Source organism: Chiroxiphia lanceolata, chromosome 3, assembly GCF_009829145.1.
Source record: "Chiroxiphia lanceolata isolate bChiLan1 chromosome 3, bChiLan1.pri, whole genome shotgun sequence".
Classification (NCBI taxonomy): domain Eukaryota; kingdom Metazoa; phylum Chordata; class Aves; order Passeriformes; family Pipridae; genus Chiroxiphia; species Chiroxiphia lanceolata.
The window spans coordinates 115,893,189-115,918,774 of record NC_045639.1 but is presented as its reverse complement, the minus strand read 5'-3'; the positions used below and the strand labels follow the sequence as shown (position 1 = coordinate 115,918,774).

Genomic DNA, 25,586 nt, shown 5'->3' with positions numbered 1-25,586 from the left:
GGGGGAAATTGGGGGAAAGGGGGGATGGAGGAAAGGGGGAGAAAAGGGGGGAATGGAGGAAAAGGGGGGAAAATTGGGGGAAAAGAGGAAAAGTGGAGAAAAAGGGGAAATGAGGTGAAATTAGGAAAAGGGAAAAGAAGGAGAAAAGGGGAAAATGGGAGGGAAAGGGGGAAATGGGAGGAAAAGGGGAAAGGGGAAAATGGGGAAAAGGAGGAAAAGGAAGAAATGGGGGGAAAAGGGGTAAAATCAGGAAAATGGGAGGGAAAAGGGGAGAAAGGAGGAAAAGGAGGAAAAGGAGAAGGAAAAGGAGGAAAAGGGGTGAAAAAAAGGACAAAAAGGGGAGGAAAAGGGGGAGGAAAAGGAGGAAAAAGGGCAAAAAAAGAAGGAGATTAAAAAGGAGGAAAAGGGGGAGGAAAAGGGAGGAAAAGGAGGAAAAAAGGTGGAAAAGGAGGAAAAAAGGTGGAAAAGGAGGAAAAAAGATGAAAAAGGAGGAAAAAAGATGAAAAAGGAGGAAAGGGAGGAAAAAGGGGGGATAAAAGGGAGGAAAAGGGAAAAAACAGGAGTCAAACAGGGGTGGGAAAAGGAGGACAAAAGGGCCACAAAAAGGAGTTAAAAAAGGGCAAAAAAGGAGGGAAAAGGGGGTGAAAAAGGGACCAAAAAGAGAGGAAAAAAGGGAGGAAAAGGGGGGGGGGAAAAGGGCAACAAAAGACATGAGATAAAACTAAGGGCCAAAAATGAGGAAAAGGTGGGTGAAAAAAGGGGCAAAGGGAGGAAAAATGGGCAAAAAAGGGGAAAAGGGGGACAAAAAAGGCAGGGAGGAAAAAAGGGTTTTTTAAAAATGGTGCCCAAAAAGCTGGGGGGAAACGGGCCAAAAGAGAGGAAAAAAAGAGTAAAAGAGAGAAACAGAGGGGGGGAGGAAAGGGCAAAAGGTGAAAAAAGCGGCAAAGGGATGGAAAAAGGGGGAAAAAAAACGGTGCATAAGAGAGGGGAAAAGGGCCAAAGGGAGGAAAAAAAGGACCAAAAAGGAGGAAAAAAGGGAGGAAAAAAAGGGCAAAGAAGGAGGAAAAGGGGGTGAAAAAAGGAGGAAAAAGGGAGAAAAAGGGGGCAAAAAAAGGGGCAAAAGAGGGGAGAAAAAGGGCAAAAAGGGAGGAAAAAAGGGCAAAAAGGGAGGAAAAAAGGGCAAAAAGGGAGGAAAAAAGGGCAAAAAAGGAGGAAAAAAGGGAGGAAAAAAAGGGCAAAGAAGGAGGAAAAGGGGGTGAAAAAAGGAGGAAAAAGGGGGCAAAAGAAGGGCAAAAGAGAGGGGAAAAAAGGACAAAAAGGGAGGAAAAAAGGGCAAAAAGGGAGGAAAAAAAGGGCAAAAAGAACCAAAAAGGGGCACAAATTTGGCGCAAACCCCAACCCTCCCTTCGCCCCCCTCCCCAAATAAACCCATCAAACCCCTCCCCGGCCGCTCCCGCCGCGGGGGCGAGATATCAAAAATCCCAGAAAAATAGATAATATATATATTTTCTCTCTCTCTCTTTGTCTCTCTGTGTCTCTCTCTCTCTCTCTCTCTGTCTCTCCTCGTGTCCATGTCCGCGTGTCCCTTCCCCGGCCTTTTTCACATTCCCGGCTCATTCCGTCAGTAGCTGCTGCAGGAGGCTCTTCCCTTGGCCCGGCGGTGCCGGCGGCGCGGCTCCGGCGGCTCCGGCGGCGCCGGCGGCTTTGGGAACGGCCGTCGGGTTGAGGTAGGGATCTCCCACCAGGTTCACTGTACACTGCACGTCGGCGAACACCTGCACCTGCTGCACCTGCCAGGAGTGGGGGGGGGGGGGTGGGTGGGGAGGGAAGGGGAACACGGAAAAGGGGGGGGGGAAAAAAAAAAAGGAAAACGGAACAAAAAAGAAAAAAAAAAAAAAAAAATCGGGATTTAGCGGGAATTTGCCGGGGCGGCGGCGGCGGAGCTTGGGAACTACGGCAAGTGCGGAACTCACTAGAGAAACTTCCTCTAGTCTGGAGCCACCCCAGAGAAGAACTCTTCGGTCTTCTTGTCCTACAAAAAGAAAACCCCGCTGCGACTCAAGGCGGCTCGGAGAGGAGCGCGGAGCGGCGCTGGGCCGGGAAAACGGGATCGAGGGAAGAACGAGCCGGAAAAAACCCGGTCTGGAGCCCCCTGGAGAAGGGGAGCGGCCACGGGGTGGTGGTGAGGTCCTGGTGGGCGAAACTCAAGGGTTGGTGGGTCTTGGAGTGTTCCCTACGGATCCACAGGGAAGGAGAGGGACACTGGGATGATTTGGAACAATGTTTGTCCGGAAAAAATGGGATCGAGGGAAGAACATCCCGGAAAAACTCAGGTCAGAGTCCCCTGGAGAAGGGGAGCGACCATGGGGTGGTGGTGGGGTCCTGGTGGGTGAAGCTCAAGGGTTGGTGAGTCCTGGAGTGTTCCCTATGGATCCACAGGGAAGGGGAGGGACACCGGGATGATTTGGAATGGTGCTCAGCTGGGAAAACGGGATCGAGGGAAGAACGAGCCGGAAAAAACCCGGTCTGGAGTCCCCTGGAGAAGGGGAGCGGCCACGGGGTGGTGGTGAGGTCCTGGTGGGCAAAATTCAAGGGTTGGTGAGTCTTGGAGTGTTCCCTATGGATCCACAGGGAAGGAGAGGGACACTGGGATGATTTGGAACAATGTTTGTCCGGAAAAAATGGGATCGAGGGAAGAACATCCCGGAAAAACTCAACTTGGAGCCCCCTGGAGAAGGGGAATGGCCACGGGGTGGTGGTGAGGTCCTGGTGGGCAAAACTCAAGGGTTGGTGAGTCCTGGAGTGTTCCCTACGGATCCACAGGGAAGGGGAGGAACACTGGGATGATTTGGAACAATGTTCATCTGGAAAAAATGGGATTGAGGGAAGAACACTCCGGAAAAACCCGGTTTGGAGTCCCCTGGAGAAGGGGAGTGGCCATGGGGTGGTGGTGAGGTCCTGGTGGCAAAACTCAAGGGTTGGTGAGTCTTGGAGTGTTCCCTGCGGATCCAAGAGGAAGGGAAGGGACACCGGGATGATTTGGAATGGTGCTTGTCTGGAAAAAATGGAATTGAGGGAAGAACAACCCGGAAAAACTCAACTACGAGTCCCCTGGAGAAGGGGAACGACCATGGGGTGGTGGTGAGGTCCTGGTGGGTGAAGCTCAAGGGTTGGTGAGTCTTGGAGTGTTCCCTATGGATCCACAGGGAAGGGGAGGAACACTGGGATGATTTGGAAAAATGTTTGTCCGGAAAAAATGGGACTGAGGGAAGAACAACCTGGAAAAACCCGGTTTGGAGTCCCCTGGAGAAGGTGAATGGCCATGTGGTGGTGGTGAGGTCCTGGTGGTCAAAACTCAAGGGTTGGTGAGTCTTGGAGTGTTCCCTATGGATCCACAGGGAAGGGGAGGGACACTGGGATGATTTGGAACAATGTTTGTCCAGAAAAAATGGGATCGAGGCAAGAACATCCCGGAAAAACTCATCTCGGAGTCCCCTGGAGAAGGGGAGCGACCATGGGGTGGTGGTGAGGTCCTGGTGGGCGAAACTCAAGGGTTGGTGAGTCTTGGAGTGTTCCCTTTGGATCCAAGAGGAAGGGAAGGGACACCGGGAGAGATGGGGATAATCTGGAATGGCGCTCATCCAAAAAAAATGGGATTGAGGGAGAACATCCCGGAAAAAACGTGTTCGGCATCCCCTGGAGAAGGAGAACAGCCCTGGGGTGGTGGTGAGGTCCTGGTGGGTGAAAATTAAGGGTTGGTGAGTCTTGGAGTGGGACACAGGGAAGGGGAGGGACACTGGCATGATTTGGAAAAATGTTTGTCCGGAAAAAATGGGACTGAGGGAAGAACAACCTGGAAAAACCCGGTTTGGAGTCCCCTGGAGAAGGGGAGCGGCCACGGGGTGGTGGTGAGGTCCTGGTGGGCAAAACTCAAGGGTTGGTGAGTCTTGGAGTGTTCCCTATGGATCCACAGGGAAGGGGAGGGACACTGGGATGATTTGGAACAATGTTTGTCCAGAAAAAATGGGAGCGAGGCAAGAACATCCCGGAAAAACTCAGCTCGGAGTCCCCTGGAGAAGGGGAGCGACCCTGGGGTGGTGGTGAGGTCCTGGTGGGTGAAACTCAAGGGTTGGTGAGTCTTGGAGTGTTCCCTTTGGATCCAAGAGGAAGGGAAGGGACACCGGGAGAGATGGGGATAATCTGGAATGGCGCTCATCCAAAAAAATGGGATTGAGGGAGAACATCCCGGAAAAAACGTGTTCGGCATCCCCTGGAGAAGGAGAACAGCCCTGGGGTGGTGGTGAGGTCCTGGTGGGTGAAACTCAAGGGTTGGTGAGTCTTGGAGTGGGACACAGGGAAGGGGAGGGACACTGGCATGATTTGGAACAATGTTCGTCTGGAAAAAATGGGATCGAGGGAAGAACAACCCGGAAAAACCTGGTTTGGAGTCCCCTGGAGAAGGGGAGCGGCCCTGGGGTGGTGGTGAGGTCCTGGTGGGCGAAACTCAAGGGTTGGTGAGTCCTAGAATGTTCCCTATGGATCCATGGGGAAGGGGAGGGACACCGGGATGATTTGGAATGGTGCTTGTCCGGAAAAAATGGAATTGAGGGAAGAACATCCCGGAAAAACTCAGCTCAGAGTCCCCTGGAGAAGGGGAACGGCCCTGGGGTGGTGGTGAGGTCTTGGTGGGTGAAGGTCAAGGGTTGGTGAGTCTTGGAGTGTTCCCTGCAGATCCAAGAGGAAGGGAAGGGACAGTGGGAGAGACTGGGATGGTTCGGAATGGGAATCATCCAAAAAAAATGGGATTGAGGGAGAACACCCTGGAAAACACGTGTTCGGCATCCCCTGGAGAATGGGAACAGCCCTGGGGTGGTGGTGAGGTCCTGGTGGGTGAAGCTCAAGGGCTGGTGAGTCTTGGAGTGTTCCCTACGGATCCACAGGGAAGGGGAGGGATACCAGGATGATTTGGAACAGCGCTCGTTCGGAAAAAATGGGACTGGGGAAGGAACATCCTGGAAAAACTCATCTCGGAGTCCCCTGGAGAAGGGGAGCGGCCTTGGGGTAGTGGTGAGGTCCTGGTGGGTGAAGCTCAAGGGTTGGTGAATCTTGGCGTGTTCCCTATGGATCCACAGGGAAGGGGAGGGACACTGGGATGATTTGGAACAATGTTTGTCCAGAAAAAATGGGATCGAGGCAAGAACATCCCGGAAAAACTCAGCTCGGAGTCCCCTGGAGAAGGGGAGCGACCCTGGGGTGGTGGTGAGGTCCTGGTGGGCAAAACTCAAGGGCTGGTGAGTCTTGGAGTGTTCCCTACGGATCCAAGAGGAAGGGAAGGGACACCGGGAGAGATGGGGATAATCTGGAATGGCACTCATCCAAAAAAATGGGATTAAGGGAGAACATCCAGGAAAAAACGTGTTTGACATCCCCTGGAGAAGGAGAACAGCCCTGGGGTGGTGGTGAGGTCCTGGTGGGTGAAGGTCAAGGGTTGGTGAGTCTTGGAGTGTTCCCTTTGGATCCAAGGGACACAGGGAAGGGGAGGGACACTGGGATGATTTGGAACAATGTTCATCCAGAAAAAGTGGGATTGAGGGAAGAACAACGTGGAAAAACTCATCTCGGAGTCCCCTGGAGAAGGGGAGTGGCCTTGGGGTGGTGGTGAGGTCCTGGTGGGTGAAGATCAAGGGTTGGTGAGTCCTGGAGTGTTCCCTATGGATCCAAGGGACACAGGGAAGGGGAGGGACACTGGAATGATTTGGAACAATGTTTGTCCAGAAAAAGTGGGATTGAGGGAAGAACATCCCGGAAAAACTCAGCTCGGAGTCCCCTGGAGAAGGGGAACGGCCCTGGGGTGGTTGTGAGGTCTTGGTGGGCAAAACTCAAGGGTTGGTGAGTCCTGGAGTGTTCCCTTTGGATCCAAGGGACACAAGGAAGGGGAGGGACACCGGGAGAGCTGGGGACGATCCAGCTCGATATTCCAGAGGGATCGATGTCACCCCGGAGCCACCCCATCCACGTTTCCTCGCTCCGGTGACGGCCCAGCCTAGGAAAGAAGCTCCCCCCCCGCTGCCCGGCACCCTCATTCCGACCTTTCTCTGACTCGGCATCGCCGATCCTCGACCGGGAACGCTCACGGTGGCGGCGCCGCGGCCGTCACCCAACCGGGGCGGCCTCAGCCACAAGGGGTGGTTGTCACCTCGAGGGTTGGTTGTCACCCACCCCAAGGATTCATCATCACCCAACACTGGTGGCACCATGGTGGCCTCAACCCCTGCTGGGGCGGTGGTGACCTCAACCCCACGGGTTGGTCATCACCCAATGCTGCTGGGACTGTGGTGGCCTCAACCCCAAGGGGTGTCATCCAGCAGTGGTGGGACTGTGGTGACTTCAACCCCAAGGGTTGGTCATCACCCAGTGGTGGTGGGACCATGGTGGCTTCAACCCCAAGGGTTGGTCATCACCCAGTGGTGGTGGGACCATGGTGGCTTCAACCCCAAGAGATGTCACCTAACTCTGGTTGGACTGTGGTGGCTTCAACCCCAAGGGTTGTCCCTCAACACTGGTGGGACCACGGTGGCTTCAACCCCAAGGGTTGATTGTCACTCAATGCTCATGGGACCTGTGGGGGCTTCAACCCCAAGGGTTGGTTGTCACCCGCCCCAAGGGTTCATCATCACCCAACACTGGAGGGACCATGGAGGCTTCAACCCCTGGTGGGTCTGTGGTGGCTTCAACCCCAAAGGTTGGTCATCATCCAATGATGGTGGGACTGTGGTGGCTTCAACCCCAAGGGGTGTCATCCAACAGTGGTGGGTCTTTGGTGGCTTCAACCCCAAAGGGTGTCACTCAACACTGGTGGGACCATGGTGGCTTCAACCCCAAAGGGTGTCACTCAACACTGGTGGGACCATGGTGGCTTCAACCCCTGGTGGGACTGTGGTGGCTTCAACCCCAAGGGGTGTCACTAAACATTCATGGGACCGTGGTGGCTTCAGCCCCTGATGGGACCGTGGTGGCCTCAACTCCAAGGGTTGGTTGTCACTCAATATTCATGGGACTGTGGTGGCTTCAACCCCAAGGGTTGTCCCTCAACACTGGTGGGACCACGGTGGCTTCAACCCCAAGGGTTGGTTGTCACTCAACGCTCATGGGACCTGCAGTGGCTTCAACCCCAAGGGTTGGTTGTCACCCGCCCCAAGGGTTCATCATCACCCAACACTGGTGGGACCGTGGAGGCTTCATTTTTTTGGGAATCTCCACCATCTTGGGGGTCCCTCCAGCCCTTTTTTTGTTTTGAATCTCCACCATTTTTTTGGGAATCTCCACCATCCTAGGGGCCCTCCAGCCATATTTTTGGGAATCTCCACCATCTCCAGCCATTTTTTTTGGAATCTCCACCATCCTGGGGGCCCTCCAGCCATTTTTTTGGGACTCTCCACCATCCTGGGGGTCCTCCAGTCATTTTTTTGGGAATCTCCACCATCTCCAACCATTTTTTTGGGGAATCTCCACCATCCTGGGAACCCTCCAGTCATTTTTTTGGGACTCTCCACCATCTCCAGCCATTTTTTTTTTGGAATCTCCACCATCCTTTTGGAATCTCCACCATCCTGGGGGCCCTCCAGCCATTTTTTTAAGGAATCTCCACCATCTCCAACCATTTTTTTGGGGAATCTCCACCATCTCCAGCCATTTTTTTGGGAATCATTACTGACCTGGGCCCCGTCTGCCTCTGCCTTGAGCAGTTCACTGGAGTTGAGTTGATTGCAGTAGAGCCCCGCTGGTCTCAGCGCCGGATCCGGGACCTGCCAACGGGAATTCCGGGATCAACCGGAGTTTGGGAATGCTGGAGGGGGCGTTGGCCACCCTCCGGAGCTGGGTTTGGGGGGAGTATGGGGAGGGAATGGCCGGGGGATCACTGGGTGGTCCTGGTGCTTCCCCCTTTGGACACGGATCCCATTCCCAGATTAGGGAACACAGACCCCTGGGATCTGCTCCCATTCCCAGATTAGGAATTACAGACCTCAGGGATCTGCTGCCATCCCAGATTAGGGATTACAGACCCATGGGATCTGATCTCATTCCCAGATTAGGGATTACAGACCCCTGGGATCTGCTCCCATTCCCAGATTAGGGATTACAGACCCCTGGTAATGAACCTGGGAGCTGGGATGAACTGGGACATCCTGGGACACTCGGAGCAGCCAGACCTTGGTGCTTCCCCCTTTGGACACGGATCCCATTCCCAGATTAGGGAACACAGACCCCTGGGATCTGTTCCCATTCCCAGATTAGGGATTACAGACCTCTGGGATCTGCTGCCATCCCAGATTAGGGATTAAAGACCCCTGGGATCTGATGTCATCCCAGATTAGGGATTACAGACCCCTGGGATCTGCTCCTATTCACAGATTTGGGATTACAGACTCCTGGGATCTGCTCCCATTCCCAGATTAGGGATTACAGACCCCTGGTAATGAACCTGGGAGCTGCGATGAACTGGGACATCCTGGGACACTCGGAGCAGCCAGACCTTGGTGCTTCCCCCTTTGGACACGGATCCCATTCCCAGATTAGGGATTACAGCCCCCTGGGATCTGCTCTCATTCCCATATTAGGGATTACAGACCTCTGGGATCTGCTGCCATCCCAGATTAGGGATTACAGACCCCTGGGATCTGCTCCCATTCCCAGATTAGGGATTACAGACCCCTGGTAATGAACCTGGGAACTGGGATGAATTGGGACATCCTGGGACACTCGGAGCAGCCAGACCTTGGTGCTTCCCCCTTTGGACACGGATCCCATTCCCAGATTAGGGAACACAGACCCCTGGGATCTGCTCCCATTCCCAGATTAGGGAACACAGACCCCTGGGATCTGTTCCCATTCCCATATTAGGGATTACAGCCCCCCGGGATCTGCTGCCATCCCAGATCCAACCATTCCTGCTCCCCATCCCTTAATTCCCGGCTCCCTATGGATCCATGGATACAAGATGACCCATCCCAAGGGCTGGGATAAGGGACAAGGACATCCTGGGACACCCGGAGCAGCCAGACCTCGGTGCTTCCCCCCTCTGGACCCTGCTCCCATTCCCAAATTCGGGATCGCCGCCCCCGGGGCCGTGCTGGCGCTGACCTGCTCCGAGCACATGGAATTCATCCCGGGCATCTGCAGGGGGTTCATCCCGGGCACCTGCCCTCCCATGGGATTGATGGTGGGGACGCCGGAGCCGCCGCCGGCCATGGACACGGTGATGCTCATGTTGTTGTACATTCCCGGCTGTGCCGGCGCCGCCGGAGCCGCTCCCGCCGGGCTGAACACGCTGGGAGGGAGGGGGGGAAAAAGCGTCAGCCGGGAGGGATTCGGGAGGAGCCGACGGTTGGTCGGGTCGGAAAAGTCGTGGAAGGGGTTGGGAGGGAAGGGATCTTAAATCCCATCCCGTTCCAACCCCGACACCTCCCGCTGTCCCAGGGGGCTCCAACCCGGCCTTGGACGCTCCCAGGGATCCAGGGGCAGCCACAGTTTCTCTGGGAATTCCAGCCCAGACCCTCCCCACCCTCCCAGCCAGGAATCCCTTCCCAATCTCCCCCCCAAATCTCCCCTTTCCCACTGGGATCCATTCCCTGGGGCCTGGCATTCCAGGCCATGAGCCCAAATCCCTCTCCAGCTCTCCTGGAGCCCCTTCAGGCTCTGGAATGTTCTCCAAGCTCTCCCGGGATCCTTCCCTTCTCCAGCCTGGCCATTCCCAGCTCTCCCAGCCTGGAGCCAGAGCTGCCATTGGATCCATCCCCAGCCCAACTCCTCCCTGGGAAGGAGTTCAGGGAACAAGGGGGTTCCCTGGGAATCTCGGGGCTCAGGGCAGGGTCTCCCTTCCCCTTTCCTGCCTTTTCCATCCCCACAATCCATAAAAATCCCTCTGAATGGATCCTATATCCTGGAATCCTGGAATGATTTGGGTGGGAAGGGATTTTAAGGATCATCCCATTCCATGTTCTGGGTCACTTTCCGCTATCCCAGGGAATCCAACCTTTCCTGGGACACTCCCAGGGATCCAGGGGCAGCCACAGCTTCTCTGGGAATTCCAGACCAGCCCCTCCCCACCCTCCCAGCCAGGAATCCCTTCCCAATCTCCCCCCCAAATCTCCCCTTTCCCACTGGGATCCATTCCCTAGGGCCTCTCATTCCAGGCCCTGATCCCAAATCCCTCTCCAGCTCTCCTGGAGCCCCTTTAGGCTCTGGAAGGGACTCCAAGCCAACCATTCCCATTCCAAAGCTGAACTTTGGGAATTTTCCCCTCATTTCTGCCGATCTGAACCCCAAACTTTGACTCATGGCCAAAAAAAAACCCCCACCCTCCAACAAATCTCCCGGTTCTTCTTCCCAGTCGCTTCCACGAGTTGGGAGCCGGGAACGTCCTAAAGAGCATCCTGGGAATTCTGGGCTGGACTCTGCTGCCTCATTCCCTAAGGTGGTTTTTAGGAGAGCTAATTAAGCCACTTGGCTTAATTAAGAGGCAAAGTCTTCCTCGAGCCTCGTGGGACATTCCTGAGAAGGCCGGGACGAGGACACGGATACCGGTGGTGACGTCACAGCGGGAGAAGGCCACGCCCACCCACATCCCCCCCATGCTCCAGGCGATTCCCGGGTGGAATTTGCCAGCTGGAATCTCTTTACCTGTTATTCCCCATGGCTCCTTGCTGCCAGCCCTTCACGTCGGGGGACTGGTATCCGGGTGCCGGCGGCGCCGGCGGCAGCATCGGGCTCTGGGCCGGCGGGATTTGGGGGGACACCAGGGGGCTGCCGGGGCTCAGCGCCGGCGCGAAGGACTCGCTCTGCTGGGCCAGCCCTGCGGGCACAACCGGGGCTCAGGAGGGAGCCCAATTCCCTACTCCAACAGCTCCCGCTTCCCGCTTCCCAACAGAGCCCACTCCCCGCTTCCCAACGGCCCCCGATTCCCGGGATTTGGCACACGCGGGTTTGGTGGCTCTGGGGGGTCTTCGCGACCTCAAAGGTCGTCTTGGTCCAACCCCGACACCTCCCGCTGTCCCAGGGGGCTCCAACCCGGCCTGGGACACTCCCAGGGATCCAGGGGCAGCCACAGCTTCTCTGGGAATTCCAGACCAGCCCCTCCCCACCCTCCCAGCCAGGAATCCCTTCCCAATCTCCCCCCCAAATCTCCCCTTTCCCACTGGGATCCATTCCCTGGGGCCTGGCATTCCAGGCCCTGAGCCCAAATCCCTCTCCCGCTCTCCTGGAGCCCCTTCAGGCTCTGGAATGTGCTCCAAGCTCTCCCGGGATCCTTCCCTTCTCCAGCCTGGCCATTCCCAGCTCTCCCAGCCTGGAGCCAGAGCTGCCATTGGATCCATCCCCAGCCCAACTCCTCCCTGGGAAGGAGTTCCGGGAACAACGGGCTTCCCTGGGAATCTCAGCACTCAGGGCAGGGTCTCCCTTCTCCTTTCCTGCCTTCCCCATCCCCTGATTCCATAAAAATCCCTCCTTTATCCTGGAATCCTGGAGTGGGTTGCGTGGGAAGGGGCCTTAAGGATCATCCCATTCCATGTTCAGGAGCACCTCCCACTGTCCCAGGTTGCTCCAAAGGAATCCAACTCAGCCTTGGACACTTCCAAGGATGGGAAACCTGTGCCAGGGCCTCACCTCCCCTCTCCCAGGGAAGAGGAGGAACGAACGGTCTCCAAGTTCAGTTCTCCAGGAAAAATTCGTGGAATTGTTTTCCCGAAGTCCCCTCGTGTTTTTTTTGGAGACTCAACCCCCAAACTCCTTGGGCTGTTTGGAGCCGGTAGATCCCAGTTCCTTGGGCTACTGGAATGTTGGGAGATCTCAACTCCTGGGGCTGTTGGGATGTTGGGAGATCCCAACTCTTGGGCTGCTGGGAGATCCCAACTCTTGGGCTATTGGGAGATCCCAACTCCTTGGGCTTGTTGGGATTTTGGGAGATCCCAACTCTTTGATCTGCTGGGAGATCCCAAGTCCTTGGGATTTTTGGGATTTGGGGAGATCACAACTCCTTGGGCTGTTGGGATGTTGGGAGATCCTAAACTCCTTGGGATGTCGGGAGTTGGGAGATCACAATTCCTTGGGTTGCTGGAAGATCCCAACTCCTTGGACCTGTTGGGATTTTGGGAGACCCCAAATTCCTTGGGCTGTTGGGAGTTGAGAGATCCCAGCTCCTTGGACTTGTTGGGATTTTGGGAGATCCAAACTCCTTGAGCTTGTTGGGATTTTGGGACATCCAAACTCCTTGGGCCATTGGGATTTTGGGAGATCGGAGTTGGGAGATCCAAACTCCTTGGGTCGTTGGGATGTTGGGAGACCGGAGTTGGGAGATCCCAATTCCTTGGACTCTTGGGAGTTGGGAGATCCCAACTCCTTGGGCTGTTGGGAGTTGAGAGATCCCAACTCCTTGGTCTGCTGGAAGATCCCAACTCCTTGGACTTGTTGGGATTTTGGGAGACCCCAAATTCCTTAGGCTGTTGGGAGTTGAGAGATCCCAACTCCTTGGGCTTGTTGGGATTTTGGAAGATCCCAGCTCCTTGGGCTCTTGGGAGTTGAGAGATCCCAACTCCTTGGGCTGCTGGGAGATCCCAACTCCTTGGGATGTTGGGAGTTGGAAGATTCCAGCTCCTTGGGCTTGTTGGGATTTTGGGAGATCCCAACTTCTTGGGTTGTTGGGAGTTGAGAGATCCCAACTCCTTGGTCTGCTGGGAGATCCCAACTCCTTGGGCTGCTGGGAGTTGGGAGATCCCAAACTCCTTGGTGTCCTGCGAGATCCCAACTCCTTGGACTGTTGGGAGTTGGGAGATCCCAAACTCCTTGGTGTCCTGCGAGATCCCAACTCTTTGGACTGTTGGGAGCTCCCAACTCCTTGGGCTTGTTGGGATTTTGGGAGACCCCAACTCCTTGGGCTGTTGGGAGTTGGGATCTCCCAACTCCATGGACTGTGGCGACCCAAGCCGCGCCGGTCGGCTCGGGATGAATCCGGAGCGACGCTCCGACCCCTCCGGTCTCCACATCCCCAGGGAACATCCCCTCCCATCCCAACATCATCCCGGCTCCACCCACCTGCTCCGGAATACTGAAAGACATTCTGCTGCATCCCGGGCGCCACCATCCCGGCTCCGAACTGCGCTCCCACGGCGCTCCCGCGGCGCCCGGCCAGCGCCGCCGCCGCCTCGGCGCCGGAGAACGGTCCGGCGGCGCCGGCGGAGGGCGGGTTGCCGGCGCCGGCGCCGTAGCTGGGCACCGGGTACGGGAACTGCTGGGGGGGGGCCTGGGGCAGCCGGGCGGCTCCGAGGGGCACCGGAATTCCGGAGGCGTTGCCGAAGCTCTGCTGGCGCAGGAGGAGGGCGCGCTGCTGCATCAGCTGCCGCTGCCGGTGCTGTTGGCTGTAGAGCTCCCGCTGCCGCTGCGCCAACATCTGAGCGTTCAGAGGAGGCTGAGGGATGGAAGGATATTCCCAGGTTAGCGCTGGAATGTGGGAATCGCTCGGGATTGGAGGGAAAGGTGGAAATGCCTCTAAATGGTGGGAATTGGGAAGAGCGTCTGGAGACGTTCAAGATGAGGAGCTCCAGGAGCTCCAGGAGTTGGAGCGTGTCCCAAGGTGGGAAAACAGGATCTCAGTCACCTGGAAGTCACTGAGGGAAGGAGGGAGATTCCCAAATTATCACTGGGACCTGGAAATCACTCCTGGTCCCCTTATCTGGCTGGAGATTGGAGGGAAAGGTGGAAATGCCTCTAAATGGTGGGAATTGGGAAGAGCGTCTGGAGATGTTCAAGATGAGGAGCTCCAGGAGCTCGAAGAGTGTCTTCCAAGGTGGGAAAACAGGATCTCAGTCACTAAGGGAAGGAGGGACTTCCCAAATTATCACCGGCACCCGGAACGCTCCCGGTCCCATTACTCGGCTCGGGATTGGAGGGAAAGGTGGAAATGTCCCAAAATGGTGGGAATTGGGAAGAGCGTCTGGAGACGTTCAAGATGAGGAGCTCCAGGAGTTGGAGCGTGTCCCAAGGTGGGAAAACAGGATCTCAGTCACCTGGAAGTCACTGAGGGAAGGAGGGAGATTCCCAAATTATCACTGGGACCTGGAAATCGCTCCTGGTCCCCTTTCCCGGCTCGGGATTGGAGGGAAAGGTGGAAATGTCCCAAAATGGTGGGAATTGGGAAGAACATCTGGAGATGTTCAAGATGAGGAGCTCCAGGAGTTGGAGCGTGTCCCAAGGTGGGAAAACAGGATCTCAGTCACCTGGAAGTCACTGAGGGAAGGAGGGAGATTCCCAAATTATCACCGGCACCCTCTGGGGCTGGGAAAGCGCTCAGAACCCCCATCCCATGTTGGAGCTCGTCTTCTGTGCCTTGGGATTGGAAGGAAAGGTGGGAATACCACTAAAAGATGGGAATTGGGTTGGAGATGTTCAGGATCAGGTTCTGCAGGAGTTCCAGGAGTTGGAGCGTCTCCCAAATCGGGAAAATCCCTTGGAAGTCACGAGCCCCACCCTTTTCTCTGTGGGATCCCCCTTCTTTCCTCATGGGATGTTCCCACAGCCCCAGGATCCCGGACTTGGATTCCTTTTCTGCTGGAAAACGTCCCATCCCAGGAGCTTTTCCATCGCCACGGGATCCACGAATACATTGGAATTCCTCCCCTTCAGAAGCCACCAGCGGCTGGAATGGGAATGGGAACTGCTCCATCCCCTCCCCCATCACTAAAATCCCATCCTGGCATTTCCCAAAAAAAGCCAAGACTTCTCCAAGAAGTGGAATAAAATCCCCGGAACTCGGCTGCGATTCCCGAATCTCCCCAGCAGGGGTTTTATCCCTACTTTTTTTTTTAGGAGCCACACGAGGACCGGAGGCCTCAGGGATTTGCGGGATCGTTAAGAAGTTTCCCTGGATTCCGTTATTTAAAGGACAGCATCTATTTCCTAAAGATTATCCCAAATTAAAGGCCGGGACACGGCATTCCCTACGGAATAAGGGAGGATTTCCATCTTAAGCAGCTGGAGGAGCTGGAATAAGGATGAAGGAAAAAACCACCTCGGGATAACCAGGGAATTAATTCCCTGGCGTTAAGAAGCGAGCCAAACGGGGAATAATGGGATTAATCCCAGTTATTCCCACTGGGAATATTTTCCCACTTTCCCTGTTGAAGCAATTCTATCTTGAGGAGCTGGAAAAAGGATGAAGAAAAAAAACCACCTCCGGATAACCAGGGAATTCCCTCTGTTAAGGAGAGAACCAGGTTGGGATAATGGGATTAATCCCAGTTTTTTCCCACTGGGAATATTATCCCACATTCCCTGTTGAAGGACTTCTCCCTTAAGCACCTGGAGGAGCTGGAAAAAGGAAAGGAAATAGGAAAACACCCCCTCCACATGTGGGAGAACAACCAGGGAATTCCCTCTGTTAAGGAGAGAACCAGGCTGGGATAATGGGATTAATCCCAGTTTTTTCCCACTGGGAATATTATCCCACATTCCCTGCTGAAGGAATTCTATCTTGAGGTGCTGGGAAAAGGATGAAGGAAAAAACCACCTCCGGATAACCAGGGAATTCCCCTCTGTTAAGGAGCGAGCCAGGCTGGGAATAACAGGCTCAATCCCTAATTTTTCCTGGCGGGAAGCCCATCCCACATTCCCGCTCACCTGGGGCGTGATCTGCTGCTGCATTCCCGCCCTCATGTTGATCCCGACGGGAGCGCCGGCGGCGAACTGGTTGAGGATGGCCTGGCGGTTCTGATGGAGCAGCTGGAGAGAAAGCCCCAAAAATCCCGGAATTCCGGAATCAGCCGGGTCGGAAAAGAGCTCCGAGATCACGGAACCCAACCCTGGATCCAACCCCGCCGTGGTTCCCAGCCCATGGCACCGATGCCACAGCACCCCATGGAATATGGACCTGGAGCAGTTCCTGAAGGATTCACCCCACGGAAAAGCACCTGGAGCAGTTCCTGAGGGATTCACCCCAGGGAATATGCACCTGGAGCAGTTCCTGAGGGATTCACCCCATGGAATATGCACCTGGAGCAGTTCCTGAGGGATTCACCCCATGGAATATGCACCTGGAGCAGTTCCTGAGGGATTCACCCCAGGGAATGGGGACCTGGAGCAGTTCCTGAGGGATTCACCCCAGGGAATATGCACCTGGAGCAGTTCCTGAGGGATTCACCCCAGGGAAAAGGGACCTGGAGCAGTTCCTGAGGGATTCACCCCAGGGAAAAGGGACCTGGAGCAGTTCCTGAGGGATTCACCCCAGGGAATATGCACCTGGAGCAGTTCCTGAGGGATTCACCCCATGGAATATGCACCTGGAGCAGTTCCTGAGGGATTCACCCCAGGGAATACGGACCTGGAGCAGTTCCTGAGGGACTCACCCCATGGAATATGCACCTGGAGCAGTTCCTGAAGGATTCACCCCACGGAAAAGCAACTGGAGCAGTTCCTGAGGGATTCACCCCAGGGAATGGGGACCTGGAGCAGTTCCTGAGGGATTCACCCCATGGAATATGCACCTGGAGCAGTTCCTGAGGGATTCACCCCAGGGAATGGGGACCTGGAGCAGTTCCTGAGGGATTCACCCCATGGAATATGCACCTGGAGCAGTTCCTGAGGGATTCACCCCAGGGAATATCCACCTGGAGCAGTTCCTGAGGGATTCACCCCATGGAAAAAGCACATGGAGCAGTTCCTGAGGGATTCACCTCATGGAAAAGGGACCTGGAGCAGTTCCTGAGGGATTCACCCCAGGGAATATCCACCTGGAGCAGTTCCTGAGGGATTGACCCCAGGGAAAAGGGACCAGGAGCAGTTCCTGAGGGATTCACCCCATGGAATATGCACCTGGAGCAGTTCCTGAGGGATTCACCCCATGGAATATCCACCTGGACCAGATCCTAAAAGGATTCACCCCATGGAAAAGGGACCTGGAGCAGTTCCTGAGGGATTCACCCCAGGGAATATGGACCTGGAGCAGTTCCTGAGGGATTCACCCCATGGAAAAGGGACCTGGAGCAGTTCCTGAGGGATTCATCCCATGGAATATGCACCTGGAGCAGTTCCTGAGGGATTCACCCCAGGGAATATGCACCTGGAGCAGTTCCTGAGGGATTGATCCCAGGGAAAAGGGACCAGGAGCAGTTCCTGAGGGATTCACCCCATGGAATATGCACCTGGAGCAGTTCCTGAAGGATTCACCCCACGGAAAAGCACCTGGAGCAGTTCCTGAGGGATTCACCCCAGGGAATATGCACCTGGAGCAGTTCCTGAGGGATTCACCCCAGGGAATATGCACCTGGAGCAGTTCCTGAGGGATTCACCCCAGGGAATATGGACCTGGAGCGGTTCCTGAGGGATTCACCCCAGGGAATACGGACCTGGAGCAGTTCCTGAAGGATTCACCCCATGGAATATGCACCTGGAGCAGTTCCTGAGGGATTCACCCCAGGGAATACGGACCTGGAGCAGTTCCTGAGGGATTCACCCCATGGAATATGCACCTGGAGCAGTTCCTGAGGGATTCACCCCATGGAATATCCACCTGGACCAGATCCTAAAAGGATTCACCTCATGGAAAAGGGACCTGGAGCAGTTCCTGAGGGATTCACCCCAGGGAATATGGACCTGGAGCAGTTCCTGAGGGATTGACCCCAGGGAAAAGGGACCAGGAGCAGTTCCTGAGGGATTCACCCCATGGAATATGGACCTGGAGCAGTTCCTGAGGGATTCACCCCATGGAATATCCACCTGGAACAGTTCCTGAGGGATTTACCCCATGGAATATCCACCTGGAGCAGTTCCTGAGGGATTCACCCCATGGAAAAGAACCTGGAACAGTTCCTGAGGGATTCACCCCTTGGAATATCCACCTCGAGCAGTTCCTGAGGGATTCACCCCTTGGAATATGGACCTGGAGCGGTTCCTGAGGGGATTCACCCCATGGAATATGCACCTGGAGCAGTTCCTGAGGGATTCCCAATTCCCATCTCCCTTCCAGCCCCCTCTGTCCCAGCCCGGATCCGCCGGGGGTTGCTGTTTCCCTGCGGAACCCCATCCCATTGGAACCATCCCACGGATCCAGCCCCTCCCAGCTCCCTCCTCAACCCCATTACTCCCATTCCCATGGAATTCGGGAAGGATTTACCTGCTGCTGGCCCTGGAGGCGCTGCTGGAGCTGCAGCCGGAGCTGGTTGGGCGCCGGGGGCGGGCGGCTCAGGCTCTGCCGGGGCGGCACCGCCAGGGAATTCGGGAAGGCTCCGCGCGGCGGCGGCGGCGGCGGCGGCACCGGCACGGCTCCGAAGGACGGCTTGGGCCGCGCCATCCCGGGAAAGGCTCCGGCGGGAGAGGCGGCGGCGGAGGAGGAGGAGGAGGAGTAAGGCTGGGGGTACATTCCGGGTTTCTGCTCCAGCAGGAGCGGAGCGGTGCCCGCCGGGGGCTGGAAACGTTCCGACAGCGCTTCCAGGCCGCCGCCCTGCGCCGGGAAAGAGCCGCCTTGGAGCCACCGGGAAGTTCCCCCCGGGAAGGGTTCCCGACTTCCCGCTCCTGCTACCGGATGTTGGGAATTCTACAGGAAGAGTTCCCGCGTTCCCACTCCCACCTGGCTTCCCCCTATCAGATGTTGGGAATCCTCCAGGAATCCCAGGAGTGGTTCCCGCATTCCCACTACCACCTGCTTTCCTGTTACCAGATTTGGGAATTCTACAGGAATCCTGGGAGTGTTTCCTGCATTCCCACTCCCATCTGGTTTCCCATTCCCATTCCTCCTCTTCCAAGAATCCCAGGAGTGTTTCCTGCATTCTCACTCCCATCTGGTTTCCCCCTACCAGACACTGGGAATCCTCCTCCAGGATTCCTCCTCCAGGAATCCCAGGAGTGGTCCCCACATTCCTACTCCCACCTGGATTCCTGTTATCAGATGTTGGGAATCCTCCAGGAAGAGTTCCCGCATTCCCATTCCCACCTGGATTCCTCTTACCGGATGCTGGGAATGCTCCAGGAATCCCAGGAGTGGTTCCCGCATTCCCACTCCCACCTGCTTTCCCGTTACCAGATGTTGGGAATTCTACAGGAATCCTGAGGTGGTTCCTGCTTTCCCATTCCCAGAAACTGGAAATCCTCCAGGAATAGTTCCCACATTCCCGCTCCCACCTGGCTTCCCCCTACCAGACACCGGGAATCCTCCTCCAGGATTCCTCCTCCAGAAATCCCAGGAGTGGTTCCCGCATTCCTACTCCCACCTGGATTCCTGTTACCAGATGTTGGGAATTCTCCAGGAATAGTTCCCACGTTCCCACTCCCACCTGGCTTCCCACTACCAGATGTTGGGAATCCTCCAGGAAGAGTTCCCGCATTCCCACTCCTGCCTGGCTTCCCGATACCACATGTTGGGAATCCTCCAGGAATCCCAGGGGTGGTTCCCACATTCCTACTCTCACCGGGCTTCCCGTTACCAGATGTTGGGAATTCTCCAGGAATCACAGGAGTGGTTCCTGCATTCCCAATCCCACCTGCTTTCCTGTTACCAGATATTGGGAATTCTCCAGGAATAGTTCCCACATTCCCACTCCCACCTGGCTTCCCCCTACCAGACACTGGGAATCCTCCTCTGGGAATCCTCCAGGAATCCCAGGAGTGGTTCCCGCATTCCCACTCCCACCTGCCTTCCTGTTACCAGATGTTGGGAATCCTCCAGGAATCCCAGGAGTGGTTCCCGCATTCCCACTCCCACCTGCTTTCCTGTTACCAGATTTTGGGAATTCTACAGGAATCCTGGGAGTGTTTCCTGCATTCCCACTCCCATCTGGCTTCCCATTCCCATTCCTCCTCTTCCAAGAATCCCAGGAGTGTTTCCTGCATTCCCACTCCCATCTGGCTTCCCCCTACCAGACACTGGGAATCCTCCTCCAGGATTCCTCCTCCAGGAATCCCAGGAGTGGTTCCCACATTCCTACTCCCACCTGGATTCCTGTTATCAGATGTTGGGAATCCTCCAGGAAGAGTTCCCGCATTCCCATTCCCACCTGGATTCCTCTTACCGGATGTTGGGAATGCTCCAGGAATCCCAGGAGTGGTTCCCGCATTCCCACTCCCGTCCAGATTCCTGTTACCGGATGTTGGGAATCCTCCAGGAATCCCAGGAGTGGTTCCCGCATTCCCACTCCCACCTGGATTCCTCTTACCGGATGTTGGGAATGCTCCAGGAATCCCAGGAGTGGTTCCTGCTTTCCCATTCCCAGAAACTGGAAATCCTCCAGGAATAGTTCCTGCATTCCCACTCCCACCTGGCTTCCCCCTACCAGACACCGGGAATCCTCCTCCAGGATTCCTCCTCCAGGAATCCCAGGAGTGGTTCCCGCATTCCCACTCCCACCTGCCTTCCTGTTACCAGATGTTGGGAATCCTCCAGGAATCCCAGGAGTGGTTCCCGCATTCCCACTACCACCTGCTTTCCTGTTACCAGATTTTGGGAATTCTACAGGAATCCTGGGAGTGTTTCCTGCATTCCCACTCCCATCTGGCTTCCCATTCCCATTCCTCCTCTTCCAAGAATCCCAGGAGTGTTTCCTGCATTCCCACTCCCATCTGGCTTCCTGTTCCCAGACACTGGGAATTCTCCTCTGGGAATCCTCCTCCTGGAATCCCAGGAGGGGCTCCTGCATTCCCATTCCCACCTGCTTTCCCATTACTAGATGTTGGGAATTCTACAGGAATCCCAGGATTGGTTCCTGCATTCCCACTCCCACCTGCTTTCCCATTCCCCGAAACTGGAAATCCTCCAGGAACAGTTCCCGCAATCCAACTCCCATCTGGTTTCCCCCTACCAGACACCGGGAATCCTCCTCTGGGAATCCTCCAGGAATCCCAGGCGTGGTTCCCGCATTCCCACTCCCACCCGGATTCCTGTTATCAGATGCTGGGAATGCTCCAGGAATCTCAGGAGTGTTTCCATCATTCCCACTCCCACCTGGCTTCCCATTCCCAGACACCGGGAATCCTCCTCCTCCAGGAATCCCAGGAGTGGCTCCCACATTCCCACTCCCTCTGGCTTCCCAATCCCACTCCCTGTCCCTCCACCTCCTCCTCCTCCCTCTCCCTGCATCCCGAGTTTCCCGGTTTACCTGGACCAGTTTGTCTATTCCCAGGGCTCGATCCAGCTCCGCCAGCTCCGTCTCGTCCTTCCCGCTCAGGAAGGACACGAGTTGCTCCAGCAGCGCCTTCTCGTCATTCCGGCCCTCCGGAGTCGTGGGAGGGCACAGGAGCTCATCCAGCTGGGAGCTGATGCACTGCCTGTCCAGGGAAAAACATCCAGGAGGAAGGAATGAAACTTCGGGAATGGGGCGGGAAGCTGGGAAAGCTTTGCCGCCGATCCCACGGGACGCGGCCTCATCCTGCCCATCCCCGGTTGGAAAATCTGCTTGGGAGGAGGGAACAAAACCCAGACACAAATCCCAGACACAAATCCCAGACACAAATCCCAGAAAACAGGAGGTTTTGGGATGGAATCTCTGCTGTTTCCCAGGTTGGATTTTCGGCCGGGACAGCAGGAGGAGACAGAGAAAAAGCGGGAAAACTTGGATGCAGTCGGAAGAGTCAGAGGCGAAGGGGAGCCTTTCCCGCAGAGCTCCCTCTGGAAAACCCACTTGGGAAGAGGGAATAAATCCCAGGAGCTCATCCAGCCGGGAGCTGACCCACTGCCTGTCCAGGGAAAAACATCCAGGAGGAAGGAATTAAACTTTGGGATTCGCTGGGAAAACTTTGCCGCCGATCCCACGGGATGCGGCCTCATCCTGCCCATCCCGGGCTTGGGAGGAGGGAACAAATCCCGGACACAAATCCCAGACACAAATCCCAGAAAACAGGATTATTTTAGAGATGGAATCTCTGCTGCTTCCCAGGTTGGATTTTTGGGTGAGACAACAGGAGGAGGCAGAGAAAAAGCGGGAAAACTTGGATGCAGTCGGAAGAGTCAGAGGCGAAGGGGAGCCTTTCCCGCAGAGCTCCCTCTGGAAAACCCGCTTGGGAAGAGGGAACAAATCCCAGGAGCTCATCCAACTGGGAGCTGAGGCACTGCCTGTCCAGGGAAAATACCCAAGAGGGAAGGAATTAAACTTTGGGAATCGCTGGGAAAGCTTTGCCGCCGATCCCACGGGATGCGGCCTCATCCTGCCCATCCCGGGCTTGGGAGGAGGGAACAAATCCCAGACACAAATCCCAGACACAAATCCCCGAAAACAGGAGATTTTGGGATGGAATCTCTGTTGCTTCCCAGGCTGGATTTTTGGGTGGGCCAGCAGGAGGAAGCGGGAAAACTTGGATGCAGCCGGAAGGGCCAGAGGCAAAGGGGAGCCTTTCCTGCAGAGCTCCCTCTGGAAAACCCGCTTGGGAAGAGGGAACAAATCCCAGGAGCTCATCCAGTCAGGAGCTGAGGCACTGCCTGTCCAGGGAAATATCCAAGAGGGAAGAAATTTAACTTTGGGAATCGCTGGGAAAGCTTTCCCACCGATCCCACGGGATGCGGCCTCATCCTGCCCATCCCGCTTGGGAGGAGGGAACAAATCCCAGACACAAATCCCAGACACAAATCCCAGAAAACAGGATTATTTTGGAGATGGAATCTCTGCTGCTTCCCAGGTTGGATTTTTGGGTGGGACAGCAGGAGGAGGCAGAGAAAAAGCGGGAAAACTTGGATGCAACCGGTAGGGCCGGAGGCAAAGGAGAGCCTTTCCTGCAGAGCTCCCTCTGGAAAACCCGCTTGGGAGGAGGGAATAAATCCCAGGAGTTCATCCAGCTGGGAGTTGAGGCACTGCCTGTCCAGGGAAAACATCCAGGAGGAAGGAATTAAACTTTGGGAATCGCTGGGAAAGTTTTGCCGCCAATCCCACGGGATGCGGCCTCATCCTGCCCATCCCGGGCTTGGGAGGAGGGAACAAATCCCAGACACAAATCCCAGACACAAATCCCAGAAAACAGGATTTTTTTGGAGATGGAATCTCTGCTGCTTCCCAGGCTGCATTTTCGGCCGGGACAGCGGGAGGAGGCAGAGAAAAAGTGGGAAAACTTGGATGCAGCCGGACCAGCTGGAGCCTTTCCTGCAGAGCTCCCTGGGAATCCTTTGGGAATAAGACGAACCCGGAGCGAGAGGCATTCCGATGACGTCACCGCTGGGAGGCAGCGGGATTTGCTCCCGGAGAGGGCTGGAGCCATTCCCAAGGATCCCACGTGTTCATCCTTCCGGCTCCAGATGAGGACCAGATGTCCGGCAGGGAGTCGGAGCCAAATCCAGGGAAAAAGGGACACACTCGGATCCGGGAAGTGAAAATCCGGGATAATTTCCCTCCGGAAAAGCCAAAGCTGCTCCCGTCGTCAAACCCGGTGGGAATTTCGGACTTTTCGGCCCATTATTCCTGACTTTTCCATGGAGGGAATAGTTGTTCCTGGGATAACCCAACAGTCATTCCCGCTCCTCCTCTCCCAGCTCCGGGCCGGGCTTGGGATCAGTCTCCGGGAGGAGATCCCGGAGATCCCGACCCGTCGTGCTCCCAGGCTTCACCTTCCCAAGGTTTTCCATCCATCGGGATTAAGGGGAAAACTCTGACCCGGAGGAAAAATTCCGGCTCCCGGCGGAGATCCCATAAAACCCCTTCCAGGTGTTCCCTTCTCCAAGAGCAGCTCTCCAGAGGCATCGTCCCAAAAATCCTCCGGCATCTCCGGCGCTCCGGGAACGGGATGAGGTCCCGGTTGGAATGTTGGACCTTGCGGGATCGGAGGGACACGACCCGGAGCGCGCCGGGCTCGGAACGGGAGAACCGGGATGTGGCGGGAGGATTTGGGGAATGGGGATTTGGGGATTTCCAAAGGAAGGATTTCCCGGGATTTCCTCAAGCCGGGGTCTCATCCCGCATCCCACCGGGGCTTCTCTCCGACCCCGAAAGGAAAAATTCCCGTTCCTGCAGCATTCCAAAGGCTCTGCCGGCTTTTTCCAATTGGGATCATGGGAATGTCCCGGGATGACGGAGGCGGTCGCCATTCCCGGAGGATGGAAGCAGAGCATGGAATTGGATCATTCCAGGGCTGCCTCTTCCCACCACACATGCCTGGAATTCCTGATCCAGCGGGAACGGAGGCTTCGGGAAGACGCCGCCGCTCCGACTTTTCCCACCTGGAATCCCGCCCGGATCCCGAGCCTGCGGTTCTCCTCCCAAACCCCGCCGGAAAAGCGGGAGCCCGAAGAAAATCCCTGGAAGCAAATCCGTCTCCTTCCAGCCAACAACGTCTCCGAGGTCCCGGCTCGGAGCTTGGAATAAACGCCGGGAAAACAAGGATATTCCCACCCCAAAGAGCGGGATTTGAAAGGGGAATTCCTGGCTTAAAAACCACCGGATCGTTCCGGCCCCATGGATCTTATCCCGAAAAAATGGCAGCACCAGCAAGGCTTGGAAGGGAAGCTGCTTCCCGGCAGGAAGAGTTTGGGATGAGGGAACGCTCCGGGATTTAACTCCCGGCTCTCCGGAGCAAGTTCCAAAGGTTTTCCATCCCAAAGTTCAGCCTTTCCAGCAGAAATCCGGGATCCAGCTGGAGCAGAGGACGAAACAGAGCTTGGAAAACTTAATCCAAAGGAAAAGGAACTTCCTTGGCTCCGGAAAAACTTCCTGGAGGTGTCTGTCCAAACCCTCTGGAGATCCTGGAATGCCGAGGGAAATCCAAACCCTCGGGAGTTCTTGGAATGCCGAGGTCTATCCAGAATCCTCTGGAAATCCTGGAATGCTGAGGGAAATCATCAACCCTCTGGAAATCCTGGAATGTTGAGGTCTATCCAAACCCTCTGGAAATCCTGGAATGCTGAGGTCACTCCACAACCCTCTGGAAATCCTGGAATGCCAAGGTCTATCCAAACCCTCTGTAGATCCTGGAATGCCGAGGTCTATCCAAACCCTCTTGAAATCCTGGAATGACAAGGTCTATACAGAACCCTCTGGAAATCTTGGAATGCCGAGGTCTCTCCATAACCCTCTGGAAATCCTGGAAAGACGAGGTCTCTCCATAACCCTCTGGATATCCCGGAATGCCGAGGTCTGTCCTAGACCCTCTGGAAATCCTGGAATGCCGAGGTGTCTCCATAACCCTCTGGAAATCCCGGAATGCTGAGGTCTATCCTCAACCCTCTGGAAATCCTGGAATGACAAGGTCTACACAGAACCCTCTGGAAATCTTGGAATGCTGAGGGAAATGCTCAACCCTCTGGAAATCCTGGAATGCCGAGGTCTCTCCATAACTCTCTGGAGATCCCGGAATGCCGAAGTCTGTCCTGGACTCCCTGGAAATCTTGGAATGCCGAGGTCTATCCACAACCCTCTGGAAATCCTGGAATGTCGAGGTCTATCCACAACCCTCTGGAAATCCTGGAATGCTGAGAGAAATCCTCAACCCTCTGGAGATCCTGGAATGCCGAGGTCTCTCCAGAATCCTCTGGAAATCCTGGAATGCTGAGAGAAATCCAAACCCTCTGGAGATCTTGGAATGCCAAGGTCTCTCCATAACCCTCTGGAAATCCTGGAATGCTGAGGTCTCTCCAC

At 55.7% G+C, this 25,586-nt stretch overlaps 2 protein-coding genes across 4 annotated transcripts in view; both read right to left on the bottom strand.

Annotated features, from left to right (window-relative positions):
* Positions 1 to 1,490: 1,490 nt before the first annotated feature.
* Positions 1,491 to 25,586, bottom strand: part of NCOA1 (nuclear receptor coactivator 1) — a 107,143-nt gene continuing 83,047 nt past the window's right edge. For 2 of the 3 annotated variants that reach the window (XM_032683125.1, XM_032683124.1), the window contains exons 15-22: positions 21,132 to 21,300; positions 18,158 to 18,484; positions 15,667 to 15,768; positions 13,087 to 13,459; positions 10,681 to 10,852; positions 9,142 to 9,328; positions 7,716 to 7,805; positions 1,491 to 1,790 (exon numbers count right to left, since the gene is read on the bottom strand). In XM_032683125.1, coding sequence (XP_032539016.1) covers positions 1,614 to 1,790; positions 7,716 to 7,805; positions 9,142 to 9,328; positions 10,681 to 10,852; positions 13,087 to 13,459; positions 15,667 to 15,768; positions 18,158 to 18,484; positions 21,132 to 21,300 — 1,597 coding nt within the window. In that variant the 3' untranslated portion in view covers positions 1,491 to 1,613. Of the gene's footprint in view, positions 1,791 to 1,973; positions 2,033 to 7,715; positions 7,806 to 9,141; positions 9,329 to 10,680; positions 10,853 to 13,086; positions 13,460 to 15,666; positions 15,769 to 18,157; positions 18,485 to 21,131; positions 21,301 to 25,586 lie in introns of all 3 variants that reach the window. The other variant, XM_032683126.1, reaches the window with a different exon arrangement.
* LOC116784457 lies at positions 3,444 to 6,153 on the bottom strand. The gene is made up of 2 exons (XM_032683127.1): positions 5,248 to 6,153; positions 3,444 to 5,055 (listed from the first exon to the last, which is right to left on the bottom strand). Exons 1-2 carry the CDS (start codon positions 5,799 to 5,801, stop codon positions 4,635 to 4,637), a joined length of 975 nt encoding a protein of 324 aa, XP_032539018.1. The 5' UTR covers positions 5,802 to 6,153; the 3' UTR covers positions 3,444 to 4,634.

Excerpts from the sequence above, each read along its gene's own strand:
- LOC116784457 (XM_032683127.1), bottom strand. The coding sequence starts at position 5,801 with ATGTTCTTCCCTCAATCCCACTTTTTCTGGACAAACATTGTTCCAAAT. Across the intron at positions 5,056-5,247 it reads GACCTCACCACCACCCCAGG|GCCGCTCCCCTTCTCCAGGG; the intron begins GTCGCTCCCCTT and ends CACTACCCCAAG.